The following is a 24,435-nucleotide window of genomic DNA, read 5'->3' as shown; positions in this document are numbered from 1 at the left end:
AGATTTATTTGGTTGGTTACTGTCAGGAATAAGTACATGAGCTAGATCACTACTACAAGACATAGTCCTGATAGTATTAGGCATGATAAAATTTATCCTCTATTGTCTTACACACTTAAAAGACCAAAAAAAAAAAAAAAAAAAAAGCCTTGGGCTAAAATGTTGATGTACATTGAATCTGCAATTGATTAGAGTTTTGCTCTTACTTAAGACCCTGGCAAAAAACCAGATGGTATCTGGTGGAAAGCCAGCACTGGGAGTTTAAACAGCCTGCAATGGCCACCATCTAGGAGCTCCACTAAGTCCAGGTATTGATCATCGATGTGTTATCTCCAATCTCCAATCAAAAAGAGAGAATGATTTAAGAAATAATATTAGAGTCATTATTCCCTGTCCTTGAACATTGAAAATGTGACCCAGCTGGAACTGGGCTCTCAAGGGCTCACAAGGACTCACAAGGACACATAAACGGAGCCCTGAGATAAAGACAATAGATGGGACAATCTTAGAAACTATCTTTTTAAAGAAAGAAAAATATCTTTTAGGAAACTTTTCACATAAAGCCAATCAAACAGAACACAAAAGACTTTCTGCCATTTTTTGTCAGCATTTAGTGAATAAAAAATTTGTTGGACCTCCTGTTGGTTACTGAAACTTGTACCAAAAAGGCAATTCAAAATTAAGATCACGGTTTCTAGCCAATCTGTGAAAAGGTGAAGCTTTCAATGGTTTTGCCCATTTTGTAGCCTGTAATTTTTTTTTTTTAGGACTTGGATAGACATGGCTCTAACAACATGATTGTCTGCTTCCCACTTTTGCCTTTTGAATATATGAACCAGTTGAAAGACTTAAGTGGCTATACAAGAGATGAAACAAAGATGAGTAAATAAGTATCATAAAAATAAGTGCTGTAGAGATATTAAGAATTGTTTTTGCTCTAGCCCTTCTATTAATTTTTATTTTAACCTTTGCTTGTGTTGTTCCTCCTTCTAGACAAGCTTATGTGTCTTGGTGTATGCCTTAACGAGTTGGTGCCTTCTCCCCTGAAGAGCCATTTCAAGTGATTCAAAAGTTTCAGCTCCAAATGATGGTTGCTCAGGGATTTCAACCCATCCCCCATCAAGAAGAGAGACAACAGCTCAATAAAGAGCCAATATTGGAAACCCTGGTGGCGTAGTGGTTAAGTGCTACAGCTGCTAACCAAAAGGTTGGCAGTTCAAATCTGCCAGGCGCTCCTTGGAAACTCTATGGGGCAGTTCTACTCTGTCCTATAGGGTTGCTATGAGTTGGGATCAACTCGACGGCAGTGGGTTTTTGGTTTTATAGATACAAGAGAGATACAATAGTTTAACTCAGACAACACAAGAGTTCCACTCCTCTAACCTTTACGCCTCTATGCCCCCATCCAGCAGGAAGCAGCTAGAGAGAAATGATGCCCCGTTTCCCAAGACTGAGAAACCTACAACAAAAAGGGGAGATTGGAACAGGCTGCTCAGCCATATCTTGAACAGAACCTGTGCCATTTTTCCTTCCCTAGCCTGTCTCTGGCTCCAAGTATGATTTTGCTGTTAGCTCCTCCAAAAGTTAAATGTTAACCAGTGTTTCCCCTAGGACCGTGGAAAAGCAAGTGATATTGATCTAAGCCTGTCAAGACAATGCTCGTCAGGAAGGCACCAGTCACCCCCTGGGCTGATGGGATAATGGCAGGAAAAGGTCAACGTGTTTGAGATGTGATTGCCTAAACCACACAGAAAGAGAATGGACATAGCACAAGTTCCTAAAACCCATGTCCCCCTTTCCCTATAAAACCCCAGTTTCTAGAGACAGACAGCTTTAGGAGATCATTCCCCTCTGTTTCCATATACTGGTATATATAATAAAGCTCTTGCTACCCACCTTACCCCTGTCTCAAGAATTGGCTGTTTGCGGCAGGTGGCTCTAACTCACAAAATTGTGGTAACATTGGAAGTGTTACTCCTTCTTTGCCAAAAAATTTGGAAGACAGCTTCCCGGCCAACGGACTGGAAGAGATCCATATTTATGCCTATTCCCAAGGAAGGTGATCCAACCGAATGGGGAAATTATTGAACAATATCACTAAGATCATATGCCAAGTAAAATTTTGCTGAATATCATTCAAAAGAGGCTGCAGCAGTATATCGACAGGGAACTGCCAGAAATTCAGGTCGGTTTCAGAAGAGGACGTGGAACCAGGGATATCATTGCTGATGTCAGATGGATCCTGGCTGAAAGCAGAGATTATCAGAAGGATATTTACCTGTGTTTTATTGCCTATGCAAAGGCATTCGACTGTGTGGATCGTAACAAACTATGGATAACATTGCGAAGAATGGGAATTCCAGAACACTTAATTGTGCTCATGAAGAACCTTTACATAGATCAAGAGGCAGTTGTTTGGACAGAACAAGGGGATACTGATTGGTTTAAAGTCAGGAAAGGTGGGCATCAGGGTTGCATTCTTTCACCATACCTATTCAATCTGTATGCTGAACAAATAATCCGAGAAGCTGGACTATATGAAGAATGGGACATCAGGATTGGATGAAGCCTCATTAACAACCTGCGTTATGCAGATGACACAACCTTGCTTGCTGAAAGTGAAAAGGACTTGAGGCACTAATGAAGATCAAAGACCACAGCCTTCAGTATGGATTGCACCTCAACATAAAGAAAACAAAAATCCTCACAACTGGACCTATAAGCAACATCATGATGAACAGAGAAAAGATTGAGGTTGTCAAGGATTTCATTTTACTTGGATCCACAATCAACACCTATGGAAGCAGCAGTCAAGAAATCAAAAGACATATTGCATCGGGCAAATCTGCTGCAAAAGACCTCTTTAAAGTGTTGAAAAGCAAAGATGTCACCTTGAAGACTAAGGTGCACCTGACCCAAGCCATGGTGTTTTCAGTCACCTCATATGCATGGGAAAGATGGACAATGAATAAAGAAGACAGAAGAATGGACGCCTTTGAACTGTGGTGTTGGCAAAGAATATTGAATATACCACAGACTGCCCAAAGAACGAACAAATCTGTCTTGGAAGAAGTACAACCAGAATGCTTCTTAGAAGCAATGATGGCGAGACTACACTGCACATACTTTAGAAATGTTATCAGGAGGGATCAGCTTCTAGAGAAGGACATCATGTTCGGTAAAGTAGCGGGTCAGTGAAAAAGAAGAGGACCCCTCAGTGACGTGGATTGACACAGTGGCTGCAACAACCAGCTCAAGCATAACAAAGATTGTAAGGATGGCGCAGGACTGGGCAGTGTTTCATTCCGTTGTATGTAGGGTGGCTATGAGTCGGAACTAACTTGACAGCACCTAACAGCAACAACAATATATACCTGATACTAGACTGCAAACATACAATATTATGTCATAATTTTATTATTTCAGTTGCTGTATTAGTTGCAATTTTTTTTTTTAAATCTAGCATCATCAAAGCCAATGGTTTTATGGGGGAATTCACATTGTTTATCCATGCATTTTTTACTATTTTTATTCACAACTGGACCAATGAGCAACATCATGATAAATGGAGAAAAGATTGAAGTTATCAAGGATTTCATTTTACTTGGATCCACAATCAACAGCCATGGAAGCAGCAGTCAAGAAATCAAAAGACGCATTGCATTGGGTAAATCTGCTGCAAAGGACCTCTTTAAAGTGTTGAAGTGCAAAGATGTCACCCTGAAGACTAAGGTGCGCCTGACCCAAGCCATGGTATTTTCAATTGCATCACATGCATGTGAAAGGTGGACAATGAATAGGGAAGACCGAGGAAGAAATAAAACCTTTGAATTGTGGTGTTGGAGAAGAATATTAAATATACCATGGACTGCCAAAACAGTGAACAAATCTGTCTTAGAAGAAGTACAACCAGAATGCTCCTTAGAAGCAAGGATGGCGAGACTGTGTCTTACACACTTTGGACATGTTGTCAGGAGGGATCAGTTCCTGGAGAAGGACATCATGCTTGGCAGAGTACAGGGTCAGCAGAAAAGAGGAAGACCCTCAATGAGGTAGATTGACAAAGTGGCTGCAACAATGAGCTCAAGCGTAACAATGATTGTAAAGATCGCTCAGGACCGGGCAGTGTTTCATTCTGTTGTGCAGGGGGTCGCTACGAGTCAGAACCAACTGGATGGCACCTAACAACAACTCAGATATTTAGAGACTTGATAATCATGGTATATTCTTGTTACATCCTGATCGTATGACATTATGTTTCAAGATTATTATGTTTTATATCTAAAGTTCTTTAATAAGGTTAACCATTATATTTGGAGACATTTTTGTCTAATTTTTTTTTCAGCTGACTTTATTTGGCTTTGCATAATTTTTTAAATTCATTTCTATCCAGTCTTTCACTTTTAAGAACTATTATTATTATGCTAATCATGGTCATATTAAGTTTTGTCATCTGCAGATAAGTTTTTACACTGCTGATTTGCTGAAAATGTTTGACCAAAATATCTCAACAAAAAGACAGACTCTATTAGACTTGTGAAAAGGACCGTGACTAGGCTGAATCACGATTTCAAGAACTCTGATGTAGAAGTTGGTGGGTGCAGGGACTGCTCCTAATCCAGAATAACATGGAACCAAAATTAGCTACACGGGACTCAGTAAAGTACAAAAAGAAAAAAAAATTAAATTGAACTCACAGATGAAGTTTACTTATATAAATTTATTTGCTCTTCTATTTGTTTTATTCACTATGTTGTTTCCAATTGCTTTACTCCATAAATTACTTCAAGTTAGTCCACGTTTCAATCCAATATTTTTCCCATGTAAATGATAGAAGTTAAGGCTGCTTATTGCATTTGCTTATTGTTAATTGAACAGATCAACTACCTAATTTGTCTTATGTTCTATGATGGCAGTTATATCACTTAAAATTTCTAGACGAATTAGATGTTTTCAGATGTGAGCTGTTAAAATACTTCAGGTTTCCTTTTTGTTATCAAACCTTCCTCTCACCATTATCAAATCGGAATTTTAGCATAAATCCCGTTTTTACATTTTGGTTTTTCTGTTGTAAACCCAGACCTCTTTTTATAAAACTACTTTTAGAGATAATTTTGTTTGCTGGAATTATGATTTTAATGGTAATTGTCATCATAATAGACACTGTTAAATGTTACATAAAATTAACCACTCGTGTTTTGACCTTGAGAACTAAAATGATGCTCATGAGAAAGATGTTTATAAAAACCATCCAGATCAAACCCTGCTTGAGGGACTGAAAAAAATAAGTCAGCCCTTTGTGCCTCTGATCCATTGTACCTGGCACTGACACATCTTCCCCTCCCCCTTTTGAGGCCCACTAGAGTGTCTCCCTCTAAAGCATGGTGAAGCTAGGGAAAACCTTGCTTAAGACGAGTTGCTCCTTTGTGGCCTGAAGGGAAGAACTCTACTATATGTCAAGGTAAAAGGAAAACACTCAGTGGTGCTTGGTCACAATTGCAGCGCGCCATCTGAGGTCTTAAATGCTTGACAAGTTAAGCAGCCACTAGAGTAACAATAGTAACAAGCATGTCCATGCGAGACAGACTGCTCAATTCATCAGTGATCAAAAGATGCTCTCTAAGAGCTTTGATCAAAAGGAGGGAAATGTCTCAGGAAAGGACGCCTCTCACCACAGTCACAAACAGGCATGCTATGCTATCTAATTCTAATCTGGATTCTAAACTGACAACTATGTTTTTTGAGAAAAATATGTTTTCCTCGGTGGTCAAAACCAGGATATGAAACCATATGCTCCGAGGGGTCTTAACCAAGTGACCATCTGCACCCTTAAAATACACATACTCAAGAAGAGTGCTATCTGGGTGCTGCTGCCAGCAAGATACACAAAGAAAATAAATTTAAGAACCTTGTGACCATGATCTAAGCATCCTGTGACACTACCTGTAATCACTAGCTCTAATATTAATAATCCATAACCAATCACAGTATGACTATTATAATGGTCATTGATTTTCCTGTCATTGTCCTCCCTGTGGTTTGGTTTTTCTTTTTACCCCATAAGAATACTTGTATAACAAAACTGTCCTGCAACTACCTGGGTCCACCTGGCTCCATTTTCAATGGAGTATATAGTTCCTGAACTGCAATTGTTTTTAAACCCTTAATAAACCTCTCTGTTTTAACTTGGATGCCCTGGTAGCGTAGTGGCTAAGAGCTACAGTTGCTAACCAAAAGTTCGGCAGTTCAAATCCACCAGAGCTGGAAACTCTATGGGGCAGTTCTACTCTGTCCTACAGGGTTGCTATGAGTCAGAATTGACTCGATGGCAGTGGGTTTGTTTTTATTTGTTTGTTTGTTTTTTTGGTTTTAACTTGAAACAGTGTTCAAGTTTTTCTCTACAATAGGCTTCTGAATCCTCCACACTGGTGGGTAAGAGAGGAGGGGCTGTTAGAAGCCTCATTTAGCAGATGAGGAAACTGAGGCTCAGAGAGACTAAGGGACTCACTGAAGGTCACACAGCTGGGAAGTGGCAGAATCTGGCCAGGGGCTCTTAGCTGCAGTCCGAATGGAAGGAACTAGCCCAGTGAAGGGATGGAAACAGAGGCCATCTGGGGAGGAAAAAGGGGTGGGGTGAAGGGGGACCACGTGGGCTGACATTCTAGACCCCATTACCTGGCATGCCCAAAAGCCCCTCAAGTCCTAAAAGGGGCTGGCACTAGAGGCACAAAATGAGCCAGGGAACAAGAGTCCACTAGGGTGGTGTGGGTTCGAGGCGCCTCCTAATGGCTGAGGGAAACGCCCAGATGGTACCCAAAGCCAACCCTGGAAGGCCCTCATCCAGACAATGTTAGAAGATAATTTTGAAAAGAGGGTGAGATTATAAATTTCTTAAGAGATATAAAGGCGAACCTACGCTAAACATTTTATCGAGCTCACGAGGGACCCAGGTGGACATTACAAGTGGTTCAAAAGAGTCCAGAAAACAGACACTTTAATAGAGTGGAGATATTGAAAAGAATGTGCAAATGGGGGCAAACTTGTTTTTCTATGGGGGAGGGGGAGAGGGGTGCCAATAGAACCTTTATCCACAGGACAGAACTTACAAGTCAATAGATAAGATTTATTTTGCATCCTTATCAGTTTCTGGAGCCCTGGTAGTACAGTGGTTAAGAGCTCAGGCTGCTACTCAAAAGGTAGGCAGTTCAAATCCATCAGCCACTCGTTAGAAACCCTATGCGGCAGTTCTGTTCCATCCTATAGGGTTGCTGTGAGTCAGAAATGGTTTGGTTTTGGTATCAGTTATATAAGATTTACCTGTTGCTGTCAATTCCGGCTCACAGCGACCCCATAGGACAGAGTAGAACTGCCCATAGGGTTTCTGAGGAGCAGCTAGTGGATTTGAACTGCCAACATTTTGGTTATCAGCTGAGGACTTAACCTCTTCTCCACCAGGGCTCCGACTACAATTTAGAGAGCTGTAAAACAGTTCAAAGACAATGACTGCTAGAATCAGATAACCCAGATAACCTGGAAGGGTGTGCTGTCTGGGAGATGAAGCACAGATTTTCACTGATGTACACATTTTTCCTTACAAAAAGAAGAAACAATTCCTCCATTCACTCAACAAACAAATGTCCACGGAATAGCTATTTTGCATCCAGCTATTTTCTAGGTGTTGGAGACACAGCAGAGACCAAGACAAAGCAAAGCAGGAAACAGCTTAGTGGCAGAGTGACCACTGCTATGAAGACAATCAATCAAGCAGGTGCCTCAGAGGGAAAAAGGCAGGGCTCTCTGAGAAGCTGACATCTGGATGGAGCCCTTGAGTTGCAGACATGGGGGGAAAAGGATGGTAGAGCGAGGTAACTGCAAAGGCCAGGAGGTGGACCAGGAAGCCAGGGTGAGAAGAAGGGGGAGAGGTGGGGAGGGTCAGGCTTAGAAGAGGATGAATTTTACACTCTGTGATGGGAAGCAAGTGTTGAGGCCCAGACATAGCCTGGGGGTCACCAACATTCCCAGGTGGGCAGAGGGAGCCAGTAAAGGAGCCCAAGAAAGGACAGCCTCTGAGGTAGGAGAAAAACCAGGTTGTGTGTGTGTGGTTGTTGACTGCTGTCATCTGGGCTCCAACTCAAGGCAACCTTCAGTATAACAGAATGAACCATCTCATGACTGTCAGTATGTTTGAGTCCATTGTTGTGGCTTTAGAGTCAATCCATCTAATTAAGGGTTTCTATGATTTTCGCTGACCCTTTATTTTACCAAACATGATGTTCTTTTCTAGCTATTGGTCTTTCCTGATGACGGGTCCAAAGTGAGTGAGCTGAAGTCTCCCCATCCTCGCTTCTAAGGAGAATTCTTGTATTTCTTCTAAGATTGATTTGTTTGCTCTTTTGTCAGTCCACGGTATATTCAATATTTTTCACCAACTCCACAGTTTGAATGCATCAATTCTTCTTGTCTTCCTTTTTCATTATCTAACTTTTTGTATGCATGTGAAGTGACTGTTGTCAGGTGAAAACCCCAGGTTTTGCTTTGTGTGACTTGTTACAGCCAATAAACAAGAGGCCGAGGTCGGAAATCAGAAAGATGCCTTTATTTCGTTGTACAAGGAGAGGAGCAATCAGGGCTGTTGCCTTCAAGACTGCTTGCAGGCAGCTTGGGGAGGTGGACTTTTACAGAGAGCAGACAAGGAAATGCAGATTCATCATGAATATTCAGGATTGACTTTCAGGATGGCACTCAGGGGTTGGGGATGATGATATATTTACCGTGGACAAGGTTTCTTTCAATTCTCAGGTAGGGTGCTTATATGTATTTTGTACTTAATGAGCTAATAGGTCACTTTAAGTGTTGAGATAGCATAGAAAGCCTGCTAAGACTGGTTGTGGCCCACTATGGCTGTTCTGTAGTTATCTTGTCAAGGACAGTTTCTGGCCCATTCTATAGCTATCACGTCAAGGACAGTTTCAGAAAAATGTATAACCTATTTTGCTCATTCAGGGCAGATGTCTCTTCGAAGCACTGAGCTCTGAGGCTGCCTGTCTCAATGAGACAGATAGGGTTAACTGTGCTGGCAGAACAAACGAGCTGTTAAAAGATTATCATCTAGAAGTTGGGTAAACAGGAACCACACCCTGTCAACATAAGGTTGAATTACTATCTCCTTCGTAGTGTTTTTCTAGTCCCTTTCCCCTTTACAGGCTCTGCATGGGCAGAACAAAGCGTGACAGCTGTTTAATTTTCCAGCCCTCTGAAGATGGTGAAGTAGTGCCAAAGATCAGCGCGTGCGCTATATCCTATAATAACTGAAGCCAAGAGCTGCTGAGAGGACTCCATCTTGAATTCCAGATGCCTGAGCAACCTAATTTAGTATGCACTGTCATTCTGAGAAGTACCTGCCACTTGAAAGAAGCCCACTAAATATTCATTACTCTATTGTGTCCACCAAACCCATATAAGCCCTAGCCTTGCTTCCCTTTTCGAGTCAGTCTTTTGAAGAGGCTTAGTCCCTGGCTGGCTCCTTTTGCTTGACTCAAGCAGAATAAAGCTTGCTGAAGGTAAAGTTGTTTGTCTTCCGCATGTATTCTTACTTGGGAAAAGACAGGGATGCTTTGTGTCAGTTTGGCGCTTGGTAACATCAAGACCATGGCTTGGGTCAGATTCACCTTAGTCATCAAAGTGACATCTTTGCTTTTTAAGTCTTTTGCAGCATATCTGTCCAATGCATTATGTCATTTTTTTTTTTTGCCTGCCCTTTCCGTGGGTATTCATGATCCAAGTAGAGTGAAATTGTTGACAACTTCAATTTCCTCTTCATTTATCATGTTGCTTACTGGTCCAGTTGTGAGGGTTTTCATTTGTGTGTGTGTGGAGGGGGGTGGGTGGTGGTGGTATAAAAACCCTCCAGAATGAGTGGGGTGGTTCAACGGAACAAAATGGCAAGCGTAGAGTCAGAGAATAATCCATGACTGTTTTTTTCTGGGGAGGATCTTGCTTTCAAAACATTGTCCTTACTTTGTGTTCTTCCTTTCCACCTTCAGTCCATCAACTAGGGCGCTTCTGGGATGGCTGAGACTTTTCCATCACGAAGGCTGCCTGGCCTCATGCCACTGTTGAGGCAGACAGCCTCAAAGCCCAACCCTTCTAAAAGACACCTGCTCTGGCTTATCCTCCAACACCAAGCAAAACAAGCCACACATTTTTCTGATGTAGCCCTTGACAAGATACCCACAGAATAGACCACAGATAGCTTCAGCCAGTTTTAAGCAGGTTTTCAACACCATCATGGCATTTTAAGTGACCTATTATTTTTTTTATATATATTTTTTATTAGCTCATTAAGTGAAAAATACATAAAAGCACCCCACCTCTAGGTGGAGATTTAACATGCTAATGAAGGAAAATTGACCTCTTCCTCCATCCTGGAGAATCGAACTCTTGTCTAAAGAAAATGCCTGGTCATCCCCAAGCTCTGAGTACCTATGTAAAGGTCAATACTGAATATTCATAATGAATTTGCATTTCCTTGTCTGCTCTCTGTAAAAGTCCATGCCCCCAAGCTGTCTGCAAGCAGTGTTGGAGGCAACAGCCCTGAGTGCTCCTTTCCTTGTGCAATGAAATAAAGGCATCCTTCCGATCTCCCACTTCAACCTCTTGTTTATAGGCTGTAACAAGTCACACCTACCAGAACCTGGGATTTCCACCTGGCAGCACTCTGAAGGATGCGGACAAGGTCTTTCAGGTTCTGCGGGCAGCTCTCCCACCCTGTAAGGGACCAGAGCAGCCCAGATTCCCAACCCCAGGCTCTTGCTGCCTCCCCTTATCTCTCCTTTCAAGTCCTTACCCTCACCTCACCAGGATTTCCTGGCTCAGGAGGGAGGAAAAGAAATCTGGGCAGGTGAGTGCCTGCCATTTATTAAGCTCCTACTATGTGTTACTGGGGAAATGCTGGTGATGTAGTAGTTAAGAGCGACAGCTGCTAACCAAAAGGTTGGCAGTTTGAATCTACCAGCTGCTCCTTGGAAACTCTATGGGACAGTTCTACTCTGTCCTATAGGGTCGCTATGAGTCAGAATTGACTTGATAGCAATAGGTTTGGTTTTGGTATGTTACTGGGAGCCTTGGTGGTGCAGTGGCTAAAAGCAACAGATGCTAATCCAAAGGTCACCAGTTCGAATCCACCAGCAGCTCCTTGGAAACCCTATGGGGTAGTTCTATTCTGTCCTAAAGGGTTGCTATGGGTCAGAATTGACTCAATGGCAAATGGTTCGGTTTTTATGTGTTACTGGGTGCCAGGCTCTGAGCTTGCCTGCACATTTAGTCCTTTAAAATCTGAGAAGGGACTTCAGTAGGTGGTCAGTAGATAGGGTTGTTACCCCAGACTCTTGACTCTACAGAAATCAGTGAGACTTAAACCCCATCTGCTATCTTCTCTGCCCTGCTTTTATCCCTCAACGTTCCATCCTGGAGCCCTGGTGATGCAGTACATGCGACTGCTAACGAAAAGGTTGGCCGTTCGAATCCACCAGCCACTCCTTGGAAACCCTATGGCACAGTTCTACCCTGTCCTATAGGGTTGCTGAGTCAGGATCGACTTCATGGCAATGGGTTTGGGTTTTTCTTTGGTTTGGTTTCGTCTTAGAGTAAAAGCCAAAGTCTTCACTGCCATCTGCTGTTATCTCCTTGCCTTCAGCTCCAGCCACACCAGGCTCCCTTCAGTCAGTCCTACCTCAGGGCCTTTGCACTTGCTGTTCTCAGGCCTGGGATGGTCTTGCCTTAGGAATCTGCATAGCTCACCTTCTAATTTTCCCTCTCTGCTCATGTCACTTATCCAAGAGGCCTTCCCTGGCCACTGACCGAAAGCTGCCCTGCTACCCTGGTTTGCCTAGCCTCTTCCCTAGCATTTTTCACCATATGGCCTTCTACATAATATACTTGTTCTGTTCCCCCAACTAGAATGTCCGTTCATAGCTCTACCTAGCCCAGAGGTTGGCACGCAGTGGTACACAACAAATTTTAATGAATGGTAGAAGCAGCCTCCGTCTCAGAGGCTGAATTACTCACTGCCTGCTTAGGGGAGAAACTGCTGAGATGGCAGGTCACAGGAGACCCGGGTCCCTCTAGGTGGGCCAAGCCCCAGTCCTCCAGCCAGAAAGAGAGAAAGAAAACCCCCCAACCTGAACAATGAGCTCCTCAGTACCCTGTGTCTGGGAGGCCACAGAAAACCACACAATCGTTCCATCTTGTGCTGGCTCTGCAGCCCCAATTTTCTGAGTTTTCAAGATGTAACCTAGGATTTTTGGTGTGAAATCACTCCCCCTACTCCTTTTGTAATGTTGGCAATGGAAGACATTTTTAAATATTGCGTGGGACTAGAAAAACATGCCCAGAGTAGTATTTGGCCTGCAGCTGCTGGTGACCCAACACCTCTGCCTCGGGGTGAGGCTGTGTGGACCAGTCACCTCTGGCCTCAGGGAGCAGCTGACTGCATCCACAGGCACCACCAGTTCCTCTCAAAGGCAACAGGTTGGCGTCACCCAGTAGTGCAGCCTTCTAGTCCCCTTGCTGCATCTCGGCTTCTGGCTGAGGAGGCTGACTCCCACTTCTCAGCAGAGAGAGGGTGGGAATGTCATTAGACCAGAATTTCTGGCAGATTCTACAGTCACTGTGCAGTCTATCAGACCCCAGCAATGACTCGCAGGGTGGGCGAGCCCAGGATGGAACATTAGGGAGCATGCTTGGTCTGGTCTGAGGCAGCAAAGGTTTGAGTTGAGAGCATGGCCAGGTACTCTGACAGCTGTGGGTTCAAGTCTGAGCTCTGCAATGTTAAACGATATAACCTCACTGTGGGCCAAGGCAGCGTGTAAAAGCTCTAAGAATGGTGCCAGCATGGAGGCAGTGCTGCACGGAGCTGGCTGTCATTTTATTGTAATTGTCACCCTTTGCTGTGTCAGCACTGAGCAGCTTACAGGTGCATCGAGGCGATGCCAGTGCCCATCCTACAGATGAGAAAGTGGTTCCTAAAACGTCTGGCTCATCCCCGGCAGTGTCTCCAGCACAGAGCAGGGGCTGGGTGCCCTGCTGTCTGTGGATGACAAGTAAATGGGTGAAGTGGTCTGCAGCTCAGAGATGGTGAATCACCAGGTTACAGAGGAAGGCCCTTCCCCCAATGCCTGGCTTCTGGACTGGAGGTGCGGAAACCCACTTGTTCCTCTCTGGGCACATGGGCTGGGAGCTGGGCTGTGGTAAGAGGGACGCTGGGGGTGGCAGGGCAAGTCTCTCATGGAAAACGTTGGAGCTCATTACCCATTAGCGCACGTGCTGACCTGGTGTGACAGGGCCTCCTGTCCCAGGCTCAGCACAGCCTTCCCACAGAACCACATCACATCCGGGGGGACAACAAAGCCAATTTTTATTGCTCTGAGCTAAACCAGCAGAGAAAAACATGGGAACACAAGCAGTTGGGTTCTTGGCCTCCTGGGAAGCTGACCCTCTGTACTTGGGACCTGCTGACCACCTGCTTATCGGCTGGGCCCCCACCGAAGTCTAGGTGCCACCTAGTCCTGGGAGCAGGGTTCCTCCTCTGCACAGCAGAGGCCAGGGTACCACACGCATAGATCTGAGCCTTGGCTGCAGTGCTGGCCTCCACTGGGTGGCGTTTTTACGAGGGTGTCTTAGCAGAAGCTGTCCCCTTCTTCTTCCCCGGGGCCTTCAGCAGTGCCAGCTTCTTGGGCAGACTGGTGCTGGCTTTCATCACCACGTCATGTTCAATCTTCTTCCGGATCCCAACCTCCAGGTCCTGAGGAGGCAATCACGGGGCAATCAGGCTGGGACCTTGGGCAGAAGGAGAGCCTGGTCTGCTGCCCTGCTGGGAGCTCACAGGGGCTAAACAGCCCTGGACCGGGAGTCTGGTGCTGGGACTTAGGTCTTCCTTTTGCCCTGAACTCTCTGGGACCTTACCCAAAACCCTTCTCACCCCTGGACCTCAGCTTCTAAATACATGTGCATCCCTCCTTTACAGATGGGAAACTGAGGCTCCTGCATGGAGAAAGCACTTGCCCATGGTCCTCAGACCACGTTGGGTGGTGAACATGTGGAATTGGTGTACCTGATTCCAGAGGCCCTGGCCTCGGCCTGTAGGTGTGCAGCACCTGCTGGTTCCATGTCAGCCCCACTTGACAAATGGTGAACCAGGACTGAGAGGTTGTGGGGAGGGGGGAATGTGCCAAGTGAAGATATGAGAATTTGAACCCAAGTGTGTTTGGTGCCAAAACCGGTGACTTAATCACATTCCCTGAACCATCTGCCACCCTGCCTATGACTCCAAACGATGATCAGTAGGGCAGCTAACCATGTGCCCGGGAGTTGGGAACACAACAGTAAACAAGACCAAGAAAAATCACTGCCCTTGGGGAGCTGACATGTCAGGAGAGCAATACATAAGTCAATGACAGAGCATGGCAAATGGCTATGGAGTAAAAGAAAACAAAGGATGGTGACCTGCAAATTCAGACTTGAATTTGAAGAAGGGAGCAGGTGTATGTCTGGGAAGAGAATCCTGGCAGAGGAAACAACTGGTGCCAAAGTTGAGGCGGGAATGTGCCTGGTGTACTCAAACAGCAACAAAGGGACCAGTGTGACTGGAGCACAGTGAACAGGGGAAAGAGTGGGAGGAGAGGGAGCAGAGAGGTGGGGTGTGTGTGTGCATGCAGGCCCCTGCGGGCTGCAGGGAGGACTTAGGCTTTTGCTCTGAGATGGGGGCCAAAAAGGTCCTGAGCAGAAGAGGGACCTGACCTGACTCAGGTGCTCACAGGCGCCCTCTGGCCGCTGTGGGGAAAACAGACTGCTGGGGGAGGGGTGGGCAAGAGTAGAGAGGAAGACAGGGAGGAGGCCACAGAACTGATCCACATAGGTGATCGGGGAAGGGCCAGGTGGGGGCCGAGAGGACTCCGGATTTAATCTAAAGGCAAATCAATGGGATCAGACCTGGAGATAGGATAAAGGGGGTAAATCAAGGATGACTCCGAGAGCTTCTAGAAGGATGGAGCTTTGTGAAGCGAGGCTGTGGCGGGATCATGTTGGGGGAAGGGATCAGAAGCTCTGCTTTGAACATGCTGAGTGCGAGAGGCTCCTGAGATCCCTCAGCGGAGGAAAGCAGGCTGCTGCTGGGTACCCAAGTCTGAGGCTCTGGGGAGACTAAACGACTTGCTCAAGATTACAGGGCTGGTTAATATGGAACACAATTCTAACCTAGGTCTGACCACCAAAACCACGGTTTCAACCTCTCTGCAACTCTTTTTTACAAGCTCAAACCCACCCACCCACATATGAAAGCTGCACTTAAAGACAATAACTACGAAAATGACAATAACAAGTCAGCTAACATTTCAGCCCAACGCAGTTGTAAGCACTTTATAGGTACACCGTGGCATTGAATCCTTACAAGCCTAGAAAAAGGGCTAGCACTGAGACCATTTCACAGCCGGAGATAAGAGCCTGAGGGCGAAGAAACGTTAGCTAGAGATGGAGCTGAGATTCACACTCAGCTCTGTCTTCAGAAAAGCTGGGGATTTCAACTTTTTTCCCAGGCTGCCTCCTGATGTGAGTTCCACTGCCGTCAAGTCAAGTAGATTCCGACTCATAGCGATCCTATAGGACAGAGTAGAACTGCCCCATAGAGTTTCCAAGGAGCACCTGGTGCATTCGAACTGCTGACCTTTTGGTTAGCAGCCATAGCATTTAGTCACTACGCCACCAGAGGTCCCATTAGGTATGAGAAAAATAACAGCAAACGCACCGAGCGTATTTTCAACACTAGCCGCGCGAGAGGATCTGCTTCTACCAGGCCCGTGGCGGGGTAGGTGCTATCCCTGTACCCAACGCATAGATGACGAGGGTCAGGCTCATACATCTGGGCCCCGATCTCGCCGGCCCCAGGCTCCTGCCCTCCTCCACTCACCTTTTTCAGCTTTCGCTGCTGCACCACGCGCGCCTTCTTGGGGGCAATAACACGGCCTGTGGAAAAACGCGCTCGCGTCAAGTCTGGGAGCCCTGGGCCCGCCTCGTCCCCCAACTCTCGACCTCTAATGCCCCTCCTTGGGCGCCGGCCCACTCCTCACCGCCCTTCCTCGGGCCCCGACTCTGCTCTGAAGCCGCTGCCTCTCCCGCCTTCTTCTTCCCCGGCTTCTTCGCCTGGAATTTGCGGTGCCCCTGCGCCATGGCCGCGCGTGCGCAAGAAAGAGCCGGGCCGGAAATAAGCAGGAAGACGCAGGGCAGAGTGGGATACAAGGGACCTGAAAGCGCAGGGTCTCATGGGATATAGGGTGGCACGGAGTTAAAGTGACGCCACTCACCCGCTGGTCAACCATAAAACAAAACAAAACGAAAACCAAATCCACTCCCGTTGAGTCCATCCCGACTCAGAGCAATCCCACAGGACAGGGTAGAACTGCCCCATCGGACTTCCAAGGCTGTAATCCTGAACGTAGAGTAGCTAAAGCTAACAAAAGAAAGGATGAAGTAAAACAGCTGAACAAAAAATTCCAAACGGAGCTGGAGAAGACTGAGTAAGGTCTTAAAATGAAATGTGCAAAGCCCCTGAGTTAGAAAACCAAAAGGGAAGAACACACTCAGCATTTCTCAAGCTGAAAGAACTGAAGGAAAAATTCAAGCCTTGAGTCACAATACTGAAATATTCTACAGGGAAAATACTGAACAATGATGGAAGCATCAAAAGATGATGGAACGAATAGAGTCATTGCATCAAAAAGAATTCGTCAATATTCAACCATTTCAGGAGGTAGCATATGATCAAGATTCGATGGTACCGAAGGAGGAGGTCCAAGGTGCACTGAAGGCACTGGCGAAAAACAAGGCTCCAGGAATTGATGGAATACCAATTGAGATGTTTCAGCAAATGGATGCAATGCTGGAAACACTCATCTAACCCAAGAAATTTGGAAGACAGCTACCTGGCCAGCTGACTGGAAGAGATGCATATTTGTGCCCATTCTGAAGAAAGGTGATCCAACCAAATGCAGAAATTATCAAACAATATCATTAATATCACACACAAGTAAAATTTTGCTGAAGATCATTCAAAAGCAGTTGCAGCAGCACATCAACAGGCAAATGCCAGAAAGTCCAGCTGGATTCAGAAGAGGACATAGAACAAGGGATATCATTGCTTATATCAGATGGATCCTGGCTGAAAGCAGAGAATATCAGAAAGATGTTTAACTATGTTTTATTGACTGTGCAAAGGTATTCAATTGTGTTTATCATAACAAATTAGGGATAACATTGTGAAGAATGGGAATTCTAGAACAATTGTGCTCACGAGAAACCTGTACATACAGGAAGAAGCAGTCATTCGAACAGAAGGAGGGGATACTGTGTGGTTTAAAATTAGGAAAGGCGTGTGTCAAGGTTGTATCCTTTCACCATATTTATGCAATCTGTATGTTGAGCAAATAATTGGAGAAGTTAGACTATATTAAGAAGAATGGGGCATCAGGATTGGAGGAAGACTCATTAACTACCTGTGTTATGCAGATGACACAACCTTGCTCAAAGTGAAGAGGACTTGAAGCACTTACTGATGAAGATCAAAGACTACAGTCTTCAGTCTGGGTTGCACCTCAACATAAAGAAAACAAAAATCCTCACAGCTGGACCAATGGGCAACATCATGATAAACAGAGAAAAGATTGAAGCTGTCAAGGATTTCATTTTTCTTGCATCCACAATCAACACTCATGGAAGCAGCAGTCAAGAAATTAAAAGATGCATTGCATTGGGTAAATCTGCTGCAAAGGGCCTCTTTAAAGTGTTAAAATGCAAAGATGTCACTTTGAGGACTAAGGCTCATCTGACTCAAGGCATGATATTTTCAATCCCCTCATATTCATGTGAGAGCTAGACAATGAATTAGGAAGACCAAAGAAGAAATGATGTCTTTGAATTATGGTGTTGGTGAAGAATACTGAATATACCATGGACTGCCAGAAGAACCTACAAATCTGTCTTGGAAGGACAGCCAGAATACTCCTTAGAAGTAAGGATGGCAAAACGTCTTACGTACTTTGGACATGTTATTAAGAGGGACCAGTCCCTGGACAAGGATATCATACTTGGTAAAACAGAGGGTCAGCAAAGAAGAGGAAGATACTTAACGAGATGGGTTGATGCAGTGGCTGCGCCAGTGGGCTCAAGCATAACAAGGATTTTGAGGATGGCATAGGACAGGGGCAGTGTTTTGTTCTGTTGTACACAGGGTTGCTATGAGTTGGAACTGATTCAACTTCACCTAACAACAACAATCTTTATGGAAGGAGCCCTAGTGGTGCAATGGTTAAAGCATTCGGCTGCTAACCGAAAGGTTGGAGGTTTGAACCCACCAGTGGCTCCACAGGAGAATGATGTGGCAGTCTGCTTCCATAAAGATCACAGCCTTGGAAACCCTATGGGGCAGTTCTACTTTGTTCTGTAGGGCTGCTGTGAGTCAGAATCAACTCTATGGCAGTGGGTTTGGTTTTTCTGGTTAATCTTTATGGAAGCTGATTGCCACATCTTTCTCCTGTGAAGCAGCTAGTGGGTTCAAATCTCTGATCTCTCCGTTAGTAGCTGAGTACTTAACCACTTTGCCACCAGGGCTCCTTGTGATCAACCACAGCCAACGTAAATTTCAAATGAAAGGTAATGACGTTAGTATTTACTGGGCACTGTGCCATGAACAGAAACCCTGGTGGTGTAGTGGATAAGAGTTCAGCTGCTAACCAAAAGGTTGACAGTCTCAGTGCACCAGACGCTCCTTGGAAACTGTAGGGGGCAGTTCTACTCTGTCCTATAGGGTCGCTATTGAGTCGGAATTGGCTGGATGGCAACGGGTTTGGTTTTTTTTTGGTTTGGTGCTATGAACTGTTTTATATTCTTTATACATAACAACTCAGTCCACGGCCAGACTAGGGTGAGGCAATTGAGGCACTCACCTCTGGTGCAAAATTTAAGGGGGTGCCATAAACCTCAGTAATCAAGTTAAATCGTATTTTGTTCATTTAAAAATAATCTTTTAATGTCTAAAAAAATTAAATCTGCAAATTACAGCCCATGGGTGGCTGCCTGTTTTTGTAAATAAAATTTTATTGGTACCAGGGCTGATATTAGGGGGGAGGTGGGTAAGGCCAAGTCATCAAGTGCAGGGTGGGATCTTTTATTTAAAGCCTTAGTATATTCTTCATCATGGTGGTTTTGTGTGTGTGTGTGTTAATTTTGATTTTTAAAAATATTGCATTAAAATATTATTTATATTGATTATTGAGTTTTTTCGAGTTCCTCTTATCTTTGCACCTGAAGGGTCAACCTTAAGAGGGAGGCACTAGTATTATGTGTCCCCATTTTATAAATGAGGAGACCAAGGCATAGAGAGGTGAAGTGAGTTGCCCAAGGATCACACAGCAGGAAAACTGGCTGAGCTGGGATTTGAACCCGGACAGCCTGGCTCCAGCTGCCTTGGAAGGCCCTGTCTGTTCTCCCTGCTCTAGGAAGAAGTGTGGCTGCAGAAGGAAGGTCAACTTTTGAGCAGGCCGTTCCATACTATAAAACAAGGGGGTTGGGGCATGGTAGGGAGAGCCAGGTTGGTTACTTTTGGAGCCCATCCAGCTCCCCTCTCAGGACATGGTGGTGCCTAGGGCTGCCCGGAGCTCCTCAGGGGCAAAGACGCCCAGCTCCGTGATGATGCCGCCAGTGATGAGGTCATGTGGGGTGACATCGAAGGCAGGATTCCAAACCCCGATCCCTGCAGGCAGAGAGGGAGGCAAGAAGGCAGAGTGAGGGGTGGCATGTCTGCCATGCTTAAGCCCCTCGCTCTGTCCTCATGATGTGGCTCTGTAAAAGTTCTCAAGCCGCTGTCGCCTGTAGGGGAACCTCTAAGAATCTGGGGATCCTCACCCCTAAAATGCATGAGGTCATGGGCTTTCCCACCCAGTAACAAGTGAAGACTTGCTGCCTTTCCTGGGTTGTTGCTGCCCCTGAGGAAAGCTTTGAAATCTTATACATCTACTTTGCTTAATTCTTCTTCAGGTAAGAAAACCCAGGCACAGAATAGCAAGACAATTCATTCATGGTCTCACAATTCATCAGCCAGAAGTTCTATCCTGGAATTTTGCCTTCTGAGATGCTCGCATTAGAATAAATGGCTCGAAAGAGCTGCCTATGCCCTGCCAGGAGGCAGACAACGCCCCAAATGCCATTGGCCCCATGTGAAGGGAGCTGAGGTACCTGAATGGAGGTGCCCAGGTACTGTGATGTCCCCCGAGTGGATAGCTTACCGGGTGCCGCAATCCTGACCCCATTCACGTCAGTCAGCTCCTGGCCTGGCCGCTCCTCAATGACAATCTCCTGGCCTGTCTGCAGGCGGAGGTCACATGAGGAGCTGGGGGCAGCCACGTAGAAGGGGATGTCGTGGTACTTGGCGGCAATGGCCAGCTGGTAGGTGCCCACTTTGTTGGCTGTATCACCATTGGCAACCACACGATCAGCTCCCACAACGACAGCTGGGGGGCGAGATGTCAGGGGTCACTTCCTGGCCCTGGATGCCTGGGACATGACCCTTCTGCGCCCTGCTGCACCCTGCCCACTGACCTGACACGCCCCTGTGGGCCATGGCTGCGGCAGCCATGCTGTCGGTGATAAGGCTGGCAGGGATCTGCTCGTACACCAGCTCAAAGGCCGTCAGTCGCGCTCCCTGGTTGTAGGGCCGGGTCTCCGTGCAGAAGGTGTGCTCCAAACGGCCCAGGCGGTGCAGTGAGCGGATTACCCCTGCAGGGCCCATCCCACAAGGAGAGGGCCAGGATGAGCCGGACAGGGACAGACCAGCAGGGTGGTTGAGTGGTTAGGGGTGTGGCTCTCTGGAGGCAGGCAGGCAAAGGCCCAGGCCCTACCTTAGCACTGGCTGTTCCATCTGCCTGGTACACTCTTCCCAGACACTCACAAGGCTCCCTCATCATCTTCACATTTGCTTCTCGGGATGACCTTCTCGGTCCCCTGGTTTCAAATAGCAACCCCTACTAACACCTCTGGTGCCCTGGTGGTGCAATGGTTAAGAGCTTGGCTGCTAACCAAAAGGTCGGCAGTTTGAATCTACCAGCTGCTCCTTGGAAACCCTATGAGGCAGTTCTCCTGTGTCCTACAGGGTTGGTATGAGTCTGAATCGACTCCATGGCAACAGGTTTGTTTTTTTTAATACCTGTGGCTATAATCCCCTTTGAGAACAGGATTCTTTGTTATGTTAATGAGGCAGTATTAGTATAGGATGTGTCTTAATCTCTTCTGAGATATAAAAGAGCAGATGAAGTAAACAGAGATGGGGGGAGATACAGGTCACATGAAGATCACCAAGGAACTGAGGAGCAGAAGCTGAAAAGAGATAAGGACCTTTCCCCGAGAGCTGACAGAGCCTTCCCCTAGAGCTGGCACCCTGAATTCCCAAACTGTGAGAAAATAAATTTCTGTTTGTAAAACCACCCACTTGTAGTATTTCTGTTAGAGCAGCACTAGATAACTAAGACAACTAACTCCCTTCCCCTGGTCCTCTTGGAGTCCACACCCTGCCCACTCTCTAGGCATAGGGCTCAGGCTGGGCCCGTGTGATTGATCTGTGTTAAGCAGGTGACCTCATTTGAGCCCCTGAGACATAAGGAGACTTCTGGCACTGCTGGTGTAGAGACCCTTGGCTCTTTTCCTTGTGATCTGGAAGCCCCCTTGCCAACTTGTGCAGCCTGAGGATAAAGTCACCATGGAGGACAGAGCTGAGGAGCAGTGATAGATGGGTCCTGATGCTACTATTTGAGCCCCTGGATCCAGCCATACCTGAAGCCAACTACCTGAGCATTTCTGTCACAAGAGCTAATAAGTTCACATATTTTGTGAATTAGAGTTTGGGTTGAGTTTTTTTTTCCTTGTATCAAAAAAAAAAAAAAAAAAAAAAGCCTGACTAGTTGGGAGTAGGGGGTGGGTGGGGGGACCCCAAAGGCCGTCCTCCAGCCCTGCAGAGGATTACTCACCAAGGGCTGTGCCATAACCAGCAGTGGCCAAGGCGCCAGTGTTACAGTGGGTAAGCACAGTCACCTTGCCACCCCCGGGGGCTGCCCGCTTCAGAAGGTGGTGGGCTCCCAGGTCACCAATGCTCCGATTGTCCTTAAGGTCCTTCTCCAGCATGTCCTCGGCATAGCGGATCACCCTGGGGCCGATAAAGGGCTCTCAGTACATGGAGCCCCTTCTCTCTGCCCAATGCTGCTGTGTTGGGAGTCCTCCTGCTCAAAGCCTCTTGCCACTGTAGGCCTGCACGTTTTTGCCACAGCCACCAAAATGTCATCCCAGTCACTCCTACAACAAATGCTCCCCCAGGACCTCCTGTGTGCCAGGCCCTGGGTGGGGTGGGACATAGCAGTGAACAAACACCTTGGGAGCTGACAGCTGCGTAGAGGAAGCAGACCAGCAGATAAAACACGGTAAAGGCAGCAGAGTCAGGTGCCTGGAGGGGCTGAGCTGTATTACACAGGGGCCTCCGATGCAGATAATATACCTGGTCCACAGAAGCCACAAGAGCAAAGGCTCTGAGACAGAAGAAGCCTGGTGGGGTCAAAAGCATGGGTGGGACAGTGTGGTTGTGGATGAGAGGGAGAGTGAGAGAAAAAGAGAGCAGGGAGGGTGCCAGGCCAGGAAACAAAATTCCTCAAAACCAAACCCAGAAAAGCAGATGGTACCGAAAAGAGCCTTCCAAGGCAAAGGGGGACGGGGCATGCATATCCAGGGGCAGTACAGACAAGGGGTTGAGTGCAGGGACCCTGCGGTCAGTCTCCTCCGGGTCGACTCTCAGCCCTGCCTGTGTGACCTTGGACAAGGGACTTAAGCGCACGGTGTCTTAGTTTCTCCACCTGAAAAACGGGCCTCTGTGCATTAATCATTAGCTACCACTTAGCGTGGTGCCTGGCACGCGTCCATCGCGCTCTGCACACAGGCCCCTACCTCTCCCGGACCGCTTCCTCGGTGGCGCCCTCTCGCTCGGCCTCCTGGGCCACGGCGTCTGCCAGGTCTCGGGCTGCGCGGGCCATGTTGACAGCGGTGGGCCGGGCGGTGACTAGGAAGCTCAGTGAATCGTTTACGAAGGCTACCAGCGCGGCGAGCCCGGGCCCCCCGGCGCCCGCCTGCAACTCCACGGCGAGGCTGAGGCAGCCTACGAGGGCGATGGCCGGGGCACCGCGCACCTGAAGGGGCCAGGATCAGGGGCGTCAGGAACGCCAGGGGCACACCTCCCTCCTACCCTAGCCCTGCCGCGCGGCCCCACCTTCATGGCGCGTATGGCCTCCCAGGCCTGGCGCACCGAGCTCACTGCCTCGTAGCAGCTCTGCTGGGGCAGGAGCAGCTGGTCGAGGATCTGCAGTGAGCCCCGCGAGTAGCGGATCGCCTCCAGTGTCATGGTGCAACCGTAGCGCACCCCACCAGTCAGGTGGCGCAGGGAGCCGAGTGCGCACGTGGGCAGGGGACGGGCAGTGCCTGAACGCGCAAAGGGAGCGGGGCCGCAGGCGGTGCTCCCTCCCGGAAGGAGACGCGTGCACCATGCCTCCTGGCTCCCAGACCCGCCGCACACGTGACCGGCTCCGGCCCAGCCCACACAGTTAGCCGCCTGCTCGGAACCACAGAGGGGGCACCATATATGGGGGTCACCTATTAGACACCAGGTTCTGTGTTTAGGAGTCGGCTGACCGAAGTTCGCTGGTGGTCATGGCATCACCCCCAAACTACAGGTGTGCACCCCGAGCTGCCCCGACGTGCCCAAGGTCATAAAGACAGAGGGAGTTGAGGCGCCTTAATGCTGTGACAACGCCCTAAGAGGCTGAACGCTGTGAGAAATTAAGACTACTCAAGTTAAGGTGGCCAGGTGTCCATCAGGGCACGAATTGGGGACGCCATGGCGCCGGCTCGTTACTGCTGCCAGCAAGACCTTCCCATCCTCGTGGCGACCCAAGACTGGCGGCCAGAGGGCCGTGTAAGGCCGAATTCCCAGAACCTCGTCCAAGGGCAGGGGTCTATTACTGCTGTGGCCACTGTGGCTGGACAGGACCTGGCACACAGCAAAAGCTCCATCGATAGTTGTACAGGAAGCTGGTGGAAGCTGGGGGCCATGGGCGCCCCCTGGTGGATAGCCGTGCCGGCGGCTGTTTCTGGGCCGATTTTTTTTACCAGTTTCCTCCAAAAGAATGCTGGGCCTTTCTTTCTGCCCCTTCCAAGGCGTCCCCGTAGGCAGGGACAGTGAAGAGCCTACAAAGTCTTGTGTGTGAGCACCGCCCACCTTTCTCTCCCTCACGCCATGGCTTTGTCTGCACCTATCCTGGGCACCCCGTGGGCTCCCCCATCCCCAGCCTCACTGTGGGT

The 24,435-nt window shown here is 47.4% G+C and overlaps 2 protein-coding genes across 2 annotated transcripts; both read right to left on the bottom strand.

The window, feature by feature from the left end:
- Positions 1-13,397: 13,397 nt before the first annotated feature.
- C3H19orf53 (chromosome 3 C19orf53 homolog) lies at positions 13,398-16,265 on the bottom strand. Its single transcript, XM_049877092.1, has 3 exons — positions 16,122-16,265; positions 15,962-16,017; positions 13,398-13,801 (listed from the first exon to the last, which is right to left on the bottom strand). The coding sequence occupies exons 1-3, from the start codon at positions 16,219-16,221 to the stop codon at positions 13,664-13,666; spliced, it is 294 nt and encodes a 97-aa protein (XP_049733049.1). The 5' UTR covers positions 16,222-16,265; the 3' UTR covers positions 13,398-13,663.
- Positions 16,266-16,272: 7 nt separating this feature from the next.
- Positions 16,273-23,592, bottom strand: MRI1 (methylthioribose-1-phosphate isomerase 1). The gene is made up of 7 exons (XM_049877091.1): positions 23,348-23,592; positions 23,029-23,267; positions 22,065-22,240; positions 20,644-20,820; positions 20,331-20,555; positions 19,646-19,798; positions 16,273-16,295 (listed from the first exon to the last, which is right to left on the bottom strand). Exons 1-6 carry the CDS (start codon positions 23,477-23,479, stop codon positions 19,671-19,673), a joined length of 1,077 nt encoding a protein of 358 aa, XP_049733048.1. The 5' UTR covers positions 23,480-23,592; the 3' UTR covers positions 16,273-16,295; positions 19,646-19,670.
- Positions 23,593-24,435: the final 843 nt, after the last annotated feature.

The sequence above is a fragment of the Elephas maximus genome, chromosome 3, assembly GCF_024166365.1.
Source record: "Elephas maximus indicus isolate mEleMax1 chromosome 3, mEleMax1 primary haplotype, whole genome shotgun sequence".
Taxonomy (NCBI): Eukaryota; Metazoa; Chordata; class Mammalia; order Proboscidea; family Elephantidae; genus Elephas; species Elephas maximus.
The sequence above is the reverse complement of the archived record's forward strand: the minus strand, read 5'-3'. Positions and strand labels throughout refer to the sequence as shown.

Excerpts from the sequence above, each read along its gene's own strand:
- MRI1 (XM_049877091.1), bottom strand. The coding sequence starts at position 23,479 with ATGACACTGGAGGCGATCCGCTACTCGCGGGGCTCACTGCAGATCCTC. Across the intron at positions 22,241-23,028 it reads GAGGAAGCGGTCCGGGAGAG|GGTGATCCGCTATGCCGAGG; the intron begins GTAGGGGCCTGT and ends TATCGGCCCCAG. Across the intron at positions 20,556-20,643 it reads GGCCCACAGGGGCGTGTCAG|CTGTCGTTGTGGGAGCTGAT; the intron begins GTCAGTGGGCAG and ends CTCGCCCCCCAG.
- C3H19orf53 (XM_049877092.1), bottom strand. The coding sequence starts at position 16,221 with ATGGCGCAGGGGCACCGCAAATTCCAGGCGAAGAAGCCGGGGAAGAAG. Across the intron at positions 16,018-16,121 it reads TCGGGGCCCGAGGAAGGGCG|GCCGTGTTATTGCCCCCAAG; the intron begins GTGAGGAGTGGG and ends GTTTTTCCACAG. Across the intron at positions 13,802-15,961 it reads AGCAGCGAAAGCTGAAAAAG|GACCTGGAGGTTGGGATCCG; the intron begins GTGAGTGGAGGA and ends TTGCCTCCTCAG.